General features: G+C 35.6%; 1 protein-coding gene across 3 annotated transcripts in view; it reads right to left on the minus strand.

The window, feature by feature from the left end:
• Scra (scraps) overlaps positions 1–7,474 on the minus strand; it is a 47,178-nt gene extending 39,704 nt beyond the window's left edge. For all 3 annotated transcript variants that reach the window (XM_064041374.1, XM_064041373.1, XM_064041372.1), the window contains exons 1-6: positions 7,285–7,474; positions 6,691–7,189; positions 5,564–5,680; positions 4,427–4,617; positions 3,874–4,014; positions 3,172–3,264 (exon numbers count right to left, since the gene is read on the minus strand). In XM_064041374.1, the coding sequence (XP_063897444.1) occupies positions 3,172–3,264; positions 3,874–4,014; positions 4,427–4,617; positions 5,564–5,680; positions 6,691–7,189; positions 7,285–7,302 (1,059 nt within the window). In that variant the 5' untranslated portion in view covers positions 7,303–7,474. The remainder of the gene's footprint in view (positions 1–3,171; positions 3,265–3,873; positions 4,015–4,426; positions 4,618–5,563; positions 5,681–6,690; positions 7,190–7,284) is intronic.
• Between the last annotated feature and the right edge of the window lie 3,470 nt (positions 7,475–10,944).

Raw genomic sequence — 10,944 nt, forward strand, 5'->3', positions numbered from 1 at the left:
CGGCACGAACACAAACTCTTTTGTCGTGCAAGCCCACCCATACGGTCGGGCGTCGTCAAATAAGCTTCAGCTTTAAATATAGCCGTAAAAGATCAAAATAAGTCGTAAAACTGTACACCAAAGGGACAAAGGGTGGCGACGGTTTTGATATGGCGGGAAGTTATTTTTGGAGTACCTATTCAAAATGGAGTTTTGTTAGGAGTTGAAAGTTTAATGAATGTAGCTTTTGAAGTGACTGGTGGTGGTGTTACATATACTTCTGAGGTTCTTGGAAATTGTATTTAAAAGAGAAAATTAATTCTGCTACGAGGCCAGAGAATTTGATAGCCAATAATGACACTGTACTGTATTGAAAGTTATCTGTATCAGAGATACTGATACTTTTAAGTGCACTGCTGCTGAGTGCAAACTAAGTTCAGCATGTGTATTTTTATGGATTATTTTAAATCCGCTTTCAAAATATAAACGGCATTATACTAATTAAGCGTTTTATTATCAAGCCATTAACAAGAAGGCCAAAATGGAGACCACGGTCTCCCAGCTGTTAAAAATTAAAAGGATTCAAAAGGACACCAAGATATCCTTATAAGGTTCCATAAACATTTTGTTGAGTACTTTGCAATAACAATGTTAATATTTGTTCGCTATATGTTTTGCATAAATGAAGGCATGTTGTGCTTTGGGGGAAAACCAATTGGCAATAAGATACGGAAGTTGGCAATACACATTAAGCTCTTTCATTAAGTTTATACGGGAATGAATCAATCACACTAAAGTTAGTATCTGGGAACGAATTTACAAACGAAGTTATATGTCACCTTTTAAAGAGGTTCTATTACAATAGAAAACTTGATTATTATAAGCTACATAATTACAACAACTTATCCACTTCTGCAGATACAACTGTATTTATGAAGTGAAGTCCTTCTAATACAGCTTTGTAAAAATATTTGAAAAGCTTATCTTATCAGATAAACTTTGTTGAATAAAGGACAAATATGTAGTAAAAATTACCTTCACGGACTTTACAAATGATGTGATATTTTATTGATGTTCTTTCGGTATATTCTGAAAACTTTATGAGACCTAATTTACTTTAAATTTGTTCTAAAAATGATTGTTGTTTTGACCTTAATACCACTGTGACTAGACATGCAAATAAGATAGGTCGGCTGTAGACAACAAAATAGCTTGTATTAGTATGCCATGCGGGTGCCATGACAAATTGATGGTACACGACACGACTATAATCCTTGATTATGTTGGAATAGAGAAATGCGTAGAGCTTGATTTAGATGTTATTTAAGGACTTACAAAATTGTGCACCTTTAAATAAATGATGTGGCAAGTGCATAAAAATAAGTTTTCAGATCTACTTAGTAATTACATTTTCATCATCAGCCTAGCCTTTGCCATGCAATATATTGGAGTCGGCTTCCAGTCTCACTGGATGCAATGGAGTAAGTATCAGTGTTTCACATGAAGCGACTGTCTATCTGAACTAAACAAGAATTGGAAGAAGTGAACGGAATATCAAGTCCGGTAGGAAAGCCCTATAATACGTACAGTGGTACGCCGATACCTAATAAAATGACCAATTGCTAAGGACAAAAATACTGAACAAGTTGTTGCTATAAGTAGGATAATCTTTTGGAAATCCAAAAAAAAAAAATGTACAAACAGCGACTCCATCAGAATGAAGGTCGTATTGTCAATACTGAAATCTGTTATCCACTGATAGTAAAGCGTACGATTCTATCGTAATAAAACTCATTACGGTTTAACATGTGACTGTGTGACATAATCAATGCCTTATTTACATACTATAGTGCAGTTATGTGTTATATTGAAAACATTTGATCATCAACGCATCGAAGTTCCTACTTTGCGAGAAGTGGTCGGGCCCCTATTTTTTGGAGATGGAAATCATCAGCTGCACTTTAGTCCTGCAGAGGCTGCAGGTGCAAGGGGTGTCACTTTTACAGACTAAACCCATATTTATTCCTTCTGGAGCCCTCTGTGTACCAGGGCACCGGTAACTCTTTCAAACGATCACGCAGCCACCGCAGACTTCGGCCCTAAAGGGCGCGCAAAGTAAGATTTAATATAGTACATCATACTATGTGACGACCTGTCAGAATCTACAAGTTATCTGTATTTGGTCAACGACCCACCTTTATAAAATTGCAACAATGACTGTTAATTGGTAAGAAACTAATCCTAACTTAAATCCGGTAAAACACACCCAGCGCCTTCAAAAAAGATCGGAGCAAAGACACGTTACTTGGAAAACATATCTATTTGATGAGAACTAAAAAATAGCAGGCGCTACCTTTTTATTTATCGTACCAATAACCATGTTTTGTAAATAAATTATGATTTAAAAAGATATACATAATTGTGTTTATTTATTGAAAGTGTAAATGATCATTGATGCAACTTCGCCGTTAAACCCTACAAATTCACCACGAGACCGTTTTCGAAACCACGATAATTTGACCAAAAACCTTATGTTAAAACATAACATGGACACCCGTTACCATTTCACCAATCATAGGAAACTGAGGGATGGTTAGTAATTAAAACTATGTTGTTAATTGTCTATGGATTACATTAAAAAAAGTATTTAATGTAATATAGACTATATTCTTTACTGGAACGGAATGGGGACTGGAGGGGGAATCAGCTATATGCAGACTGCTTTGTATATCATTTTAGAAGTTATTTATACTCTTGTACCAGACTATATTTATGATCTAGCTAATAATATATTTCATGAACAAATAGATCATTTATATTAACTAAGGTACCTATTTATGAGGACAATTAAATGCATATGCAAAATTTATGATAATTAAAATTATATGCGACATTCCAAAACAATTATCATATTCGATGCATCTAAAGCAGTCCACATAAGGCCGAATAAATATCAAATCAATTGAATAAAATAAACAAATTACTGACTTACCTTGTCCCAAAAAACTCATACTTCATTATGTATATCTCAACTTTTAAAATTATAATTTTCTTCTTCAATTTTGTAACAGAAAAAATCAACCTAGATTTTGGGAAGTCACAAACACATGGTCCAAACAAAGTTGTTCAAGTATATATGCTAAAAAATGTAATAAGTATTATGTAAAAAGGTCTTACATGCTAGGTACTTACCAATTCAGCTACAATCTGCTTGCCAAGCCGCTGACACTCGTTCACAGAATTTGAAGGTTTCGTAAATGTGTGTGAGTTAAACTGCCTCTTGGGCTGTGAACAATATAAACATAATTTTAAACAGGCAAAAGATTATTATAAAGATGCGCAAAACTTTCTATCGTTACTGAGCAATGCGAGTCGCCTTTTTTTATGGGAGATCATCAAATGACCCTCCCGCAGTGGGTTAGCACCGTGAGGGAGTGTCAGACTCTTACTAACTAAAACCCACCATGTTCCTTCTGAATCCCTTTATGTACCAGGGCCACGGTAACCCGCACCAACAATCCCGCAGCCCTAGGTATAACTTAAAATTGGTTTCAGCTGGATGGGTATGGACACATTCTCATACTTGTGCTCAGCATTTAACTTAGGAGGAACAACATCCCAGTTTCAGTCTCTCGGTCAAAGGCCTCCCTCTTACTCTCCCATCCTTGCTGTCGCAAGCATGTTGTGACCAATCGGCTAGGAAAGAGTCTAAACAACTTTCCAAAGTATATTTGTCAGGCACAAATAGCTCGACCTATTTTGCCGGGACCGATTTTTCCCTGGCAGATAACTAACGTAACAAGGACTAGCTAACGCTATTTTTAACTCGAATGCGGGAATTATTATTGAACAAAACGAGGGAAGCAGTTGGTTTATACTAAAAGAGTTACAAACCTGTGTAGCCTTGACAGTAGTGTCGAGCACTTTGTTAATATCCTTGAAGGAGTTTATCGACACTTCCAGCGTAGATGCATCCAGTTTGTCTAGCTCGTTGGTTTTAGGAAGTGTCTTAGCTTTCTTGTTGTTGTCTGGTTGCTGCAAGTTATTACGAACTTATGTAAACTAATGCTTATATTATTGTTTAGTAATTTAAAAATGGTGTTGCTATAGTCAGGCAGCCAGTTATGTTTAACAGTGTGAAATCTTTATACGAGTCCTGCAAGGCACAGGCTTCTTCTCACTAATCACTTGCGCGAAGTGCGCCAAACGGATTGTCGATTTGAGACTGTTAATTAAGTTCACGTTTCCTAAAGATATTTTCCTTCTCATTTACTCAGTCATTGGTGTCTAAGAAACACAGAAATGTTACATTGGCCTGTGTTGGAATCTAATCACGACACACATACTTGAGAGGTAAAGCACCTGTTTAACCACTGGGCAACCACAACAGCAACAATTTTTTTGATGGGAACTGCAATTCAAGTTACTGCACAAAACCAATACATACTTGAGTATGATGAGTCAAATCATCTTCCCAGTTGTTGATCTGGTCAGCCAGCGCTGCTAGTCTGCCGAACTTCTTCTTCCCGTCCTGTTGGACACGGGGCTTGGGCTTCTTGGGCTCAGTCTCTGATGGCGGAGTGGCTGATGAGAACTCCAGCTCTGTGCGGTGGACCGGTGATGAGAGGGTTGGTTTATCTGAAAAATAAGTAGTATTGTGATTGAAATCATCATCTTAAGCCTAGCCTTTTTCCCATCTAAGTTGGGGTCAGCTTCCAGTCTAGCAGGATGCAGCTGAGTACCTGTGTTTAACCACTGTAAAGGAAAGTAAATAATCTTTTGTGTTGAGTTATAAAATAAATTATGGCCTTCACTATTTCTTGCATATTAATTTGTGAAGATTTAAGTATCCATGATGTCAATTTCTACATGTAAGGAGTATAATAGAAACACAAGTTGTATCCTTAAGTTTCACCTCTGCTGTACCTCTTGAAATAATGGCCTTAAGATACAGTAAGATTAAATAATATTAAAAACTCTGGTCAGTGAGAACAAACGGACTACTGATACTTTCACTAGTTTCCTAACAAAACTGAAGTTAAATGGCTGGTTTTGTCTATCCTATCTCAAAACTATATCAATTGGTTATCAAATCCTAGTTATTATCACATCCTTTGTGTAAGGGTCTAATTTAATAAATTATCAACACAGGATGTGAGTCAAAATTGTATGGATAAGGTGAAATTATGAGTAATATTCATTGAACCAATATTTCAGTTATCATGATGCTCTGAATCCAATTTACTGTGATAAGCAGAATGACCACAATAACTTGGTCAGTCTATGTAAGCTAATCACCTGAACAATAAACAATTTTGTTCAACGGACCTGCTCCAGCCACTAAACTCGAAATTAATATATTTTGCAACAATAAAAGAATTACATATCAGAGTATACTCTCATAAATACTTTAAAACGAAATCTTAAAACTATACTGAACACAGTCCATACAAATTTTGGATATTCACACACTTATCTTTAGATAGTACCCATTTTTTTACCATGACAAAGTTATGAGTCACATAGCACTCTCAAGATAAAAACTATCAACATAGCATGCTTATAAAAGTAAAACTTAACATACCTGAGTAGAGATTGCCGAGTCGGTCCAGTCTGGACTTGACATTGTGTCGGAGACCTGACCGGTTGGCCCTGGTCTCCTGGGCTACGATAGCCTTCTCCAATATACTGGATACGTCATCTGTAAACATACATACATGGTTTCATTCATGGGAAGTTTTTTGTAACAACTTTACTGACACTTTTCTTAGTTTTCTAGACAAAGTTTGATACCATAGTGGTTGAACCAAATAATCAATATTTTAGTATTGAAATAAAAATGTTTGTAATTTAAATAATGCTTGAAATTCACAAAAATGTAGATTAAAATTGGTTCAAATCTTTGAAGCTATTATTTTAATCTTATTTCATGAATTGATAAATGGTCTTTACAAAAACCAATTGCTAAAATATAATAATTCACTCTTTACCTGCCATTTTAGTCACTCTTTAACTAAACTAAGCACACACCTTACTTGCTTAAAGCACAATAGTTATTAAGCTTAATTTTAAAAATAAGGTTCTGTTTACAACCATAAACTAATGTTTTGTTGTTAAACTTTTAAGAATCATTTACTAATTAGTGGAACCATTATCTAAAGGTGAGTAATGACCAAGGAGTTTCGTGTAGTTGTGGCAGAAATATTAAAAATAATAAGTCATTGGCTTTGGAGTTAGTCATCCTGTGTGTTTCCTTGTGTAGATAAATACCTTTATGCTATAACCTTTTTGGGAGAAGGTATGTAAGGAGTATATTGTGGCTTTTTACTGCATAATGCATTGTGTGTGTTTGTGATTTGTTTTCAAAGAAAATAATGTAGTAGGAGCTTGATTTTAATCAATAAGTATGACACTACTAGTGAGTATTAGAAACCATTTGTTAAAAGGCTGTTACAAATATTTCATAGTTGTTATTCTATCATAGATTCATGGAAATATTAACAGTGAAATAACATAGAATATTCTGACTTGTAATATTTGAAATGAGGCTGCATTAAAGTAATAACTACTAGAACTGTTGCGTTATAAATAAAAAAGGTGGTAGGATAGGATGGACATGAATACTCAACAGAATAAGTAACAATAAAATATAAATTCTATAAATAGATTCATACATACAAATAAACTTATTGCCTTACAAAGTGTACATACCTGTAATCTCCTCTATAAGAACATTGCTGCCCTGCTTCGCCTGCGAGTCATACACCACAGAGATAGGAGCGTCTCTTTCCTCCACCTGCACTTCAATCTGTATGTCATTCCTGTGGGAAATGTTAATCTCCACAGACACATCCGAATTGCGTCTGGTGATGCTCCCTCTCTTCGGACTTTTAAACTCTTTCTTGGTGACCACAACATCGTTCCTTCCCCTCTGAGGCGACGAAACATCGGACTTAAAACTCGACCTTTTTGATGAAGCTGTCGATGACGTTCTCGATGGAGTTTCAGACTTTATCGACTCTTTTGACTGTCTACGAGGCGACGTCACACATTCCCGAGATATTTTACTAGGAGACTTCGCGGGAGAACCCTCGGATTTTACCACGGCGATGTTTTCTGTTAGTGGCCTCCTTTTCGGAACTGCCTGTCCTGAATTTACGAGTTTTTGATCGATCTTCTCCTGTCTGGCCCGCGCCCTCTCTAACATGCGCTGGAAAATAAGTTACAGTTGTTAAAACATGCAATTCCTAATGACCTTCTGGAGATTGCGACCGTTAATACATAAATTATCGGCATATTATATACCTGAGTGAAAGGATCCATAATTGAAGCGATATAAGTTAAATGATTAACACAAATCACACAGTTATCATAGTTTGTCTACACGATAATTATTATTTCACGATAGTTTTTGTAATTCAAACAAGAAAACAATTTTCACAAACATTCGCCCGTTCGTTGGTGGTTTGACGTTTGAAACCGAAATTTTTGAATTTAGTTTGCCCCTGATCCGGTAGGCGTCGCGTCGCGTCATATTTTTAATCGTTCTGAAATTGACATAAAGATATTGTTGTATTGAAGGCTTACATCAATATCTTTAAATTAATTAGTTAAGACAAATTGGTACTACTATAGGGAATACATTGATTGTAACGTTGCGCTATTTTAATTGTTCATCTAGGGCACCGATGGTTATTATACTTATTGTATCATTAGGTTCAACTTTTACTAGTGACCTCTCTTATCGAATAGTAGGAATAACGATAGCCGAGTACTAAAAGTGTTTACACTATAGTTACTACAATACAATATCCTCATGCTTGTGAAAATCATAAATCTTTATTATAAGCATTTGATTTCAATCACATCGAGAGGGTAACTCGTTTTAATAACAATGGTACAGCTTGCTTTTGTGTTTAAATTATAGATCAAGTTCTACTAGGATATAACAGGTGGCGTTAATATAAATGTACCGAGTAGATTAATTTTAATTATTCTGCTGAAGTCCTAACTCTCACAGATAGATAAATATTATTGTCCATATATCCGGAAAGTATGTAGGGTAAATATGCCAAATGTCGGCCTCCCCCCAAACTTCGGCCGTCTGTACATTTTCAGCTTGCATTCATTCAAAAGGTAATTAAGTGTTAGTTTTGCTCCTCGAATTGCAACCTTGGTTTATACTCTATACGTACAAATCGTTACTATCCGATTCTGTCACTTACTCTTCTCATACTGAGCGTCAGTAGCGATTGCGCCGTTGAAACATCAAATTCGCACGTAAAGTAGCTTACTCGAAGTGAATACTCACATTTTGGGGATTGATATTAGAACGATAAAACATTTATTTATTTTTGTTTTAAGCTTGATTATCACTAATGGGTTATTTTTACTATATTTTAAGATAGTGTTTTCAGCGTTTTGCGTATATTTTTCAAGGAAAAATAGGAGGCCGCCATTAGGACAACAGTTTTGACTTAAAACCGGAGTCTCGGCCATGGCCGACTTAAAGCAAATGCAGTCTATTTTATAAATTCCTATTGTACTAATTCCGTTGGCTTAACAAGAGAATTTGCAAAGCTTATAGGAAAATAGATCTATTTTACGTTTAATAGCCAAATAACGGCCGGGGTGATATTAGTTGAATCTCGAGAAATAAGGTACAAGAAATAGGGGCCGACATTAGAATCGTAAATAATCGTAATGTCGACCAGCCTCTATACTCAAGCGCCACTATACAGGCTGATGAAAAAATACTTTTATATTTTTTCATTATCTCAAAATGAAATAATTTATTTATTATAATTCATTATATCGTAAAGGAGTTAAGTTTAAATGTAGTAGTTGACAGTTTTGTAGGCATGTTTATGGTAGCTTTATAGTTTGGGACTTGCTATCTATTAAACCGTTCTTATTAGCTTAAAAAATATAAATGGTTGGTCGTGAAAACGACTGTTTAGGGGAAACAAAAAATATATTTTGCTATAAATTAAACAAATACAATTACAAATGTTAGTATTATATTATAATTCTGCTAAAATAAATCATGTTAATAATATTTGTCACTGCCTTAATTTAAAACAGCCTATACCCGGCCGACATTTGGAAAAAACGCGACCGACCTTGGGCCGTGAATGGCCGACTTTAGGGTTTTTCTGTTCTCGACGCATCTAAGCCTTATTACTTTTTTCTTTTCGTAGAAATATCAATCTTATGCCTATAAACATGACATAGATTAATCAAACTATCCAAAACCGCATCAGAAACTATCTTTCGTTGGAAACTGACGGTGCTATAGCGAACCGCAATCAGAAAATCGCTAAGGGGGCCGACGTTTGGCGTATTTACCCTATATAATATCCGATATTAGGAGATCGGTTAGCACAAACAAAGGCTAGGTACTTTTTATACAGTTTTGGGAAAGTGGTTCCCTCGGGACTTCGGTGAAACCGAGGGAAACTATTATCTGCAATTCTGCATATATCTATATTAAATGACTAGCTATATACCTATATAATAGCAATGCAAAATCGTATGATAATTAAAACATTATTAGACATGTCAAGGATATTTCCACTGTGTAATAATTACGTGGGCTAAATAAAATCATTAAGATATTGAAACACATTATCTAGACCCGGTCACAGTATTATTACCTAAGTAGATACCTCACTATATTTATTTATCTTTGTGTCTAACCACATACTACTTACTTAATTAGCGTGAATATGGCAAACATAGGCAGTTAAGAAGTAACAGTTAAAAACGTTATTGAACATGTTAATTTATTTTTTATTGAACAGTGTTAAAAACGTTATTGAACATGTTAATTAATTAAAACGTAATAATGAAAGTTAACTTGCTTGAGTAGGTACCTATTCCGATAGAAGACGTATGTTTACGTAGATTTAAATCTACTCTCTACTAACCATGAACCGTTTAAGTACGATTGATGTGTGAAATTAGACCCAACTCAAGAAAGACAATGTCTTCCATGATTATAATGTATTAATTATAATACCTATGTACCTACTTTTTTTTTTGTTCATTAATTAGATACATCTTAAAACAGTGTTACTCAGCTGCTTACGGTTAGACTGGAAGGCGACCCCAACATGAATTTAGGGAAAAGGCTAGGCAGTTGATGATTCATAAATTAAATCAGTGCAGCCGGTCATACGTAAAATAATAGGCTCGTTAGTTATTTCTATAGGTGCGTAAAAACATGTTTATATCAATTGTTTCCAAGTTCACGAGTATGTCAATTGCATGCGAAATAAATGGGTTTGTTTGTAAACTCAAAGGATAAAGGGCGAGTGATAATTCTGAGTCATAGATTCTTGTTTACCGCTCTCGTAAGTACACCTAATAACTACGCATACGTATCTATAGGTAGTCCATTCTAATATAACAAAGAGGAAACAGTTTTTGTTTATAACTCCAAAGGCGCTGGTACCAGGTACTTCTTTCACTGGTCTAATTCTTTCACTGTTGTACCTATAAAGGGCAAGGGCAGAAGTTTCCCGGGACGCGAGTGAAACTGCGGGAAATCGGCTAGTCACGGGTGATTATTATATGAAATGAAGATTGAAGTGTGGACACGTTAGGTGGCCAAAAGACTATGTTATAATGTTTAGCGACAGTTTGATGATATCGGAGTTTAATAGATTCGGGGAAATAAGTAATTATGGTCATTGTACCCTGGGGTACTCCCATATCTGGCGAATAATGCGAACTGCGCTCGCGCAATCTCGGCAATGGTTTGGTGCGCCTCTTTTGCGAAACCTATGCAAGGCTCGAACAACAATGCACGCAGCTCGCAAGCTGCACATTCGCGGTGCACTCGCCAGATGTGGACACACCCTTACTTACCTACAATTCATACAGTAGCAAAGCCTACACAAAATAAATGAAGTAGGTTTTGTCTTCCATGAAGAAATGGATACTAAGTTATACTTACTTAAT

This window comes from Helicoverpa armigera, chromosome 25 (assembly GCF_030705265.1).
Source record: "Helicoverpa armigera isolate CAAS_96S chromosome 25, ASM3070526v1, whole genome shotgun sequence".
Lineage (NCBI taxonomy): Eukaryota > Metazoa > Arthropoda > Insecta > Lepidoptera > Noctuidae > Helicoverpa > Helicoverpa armigera.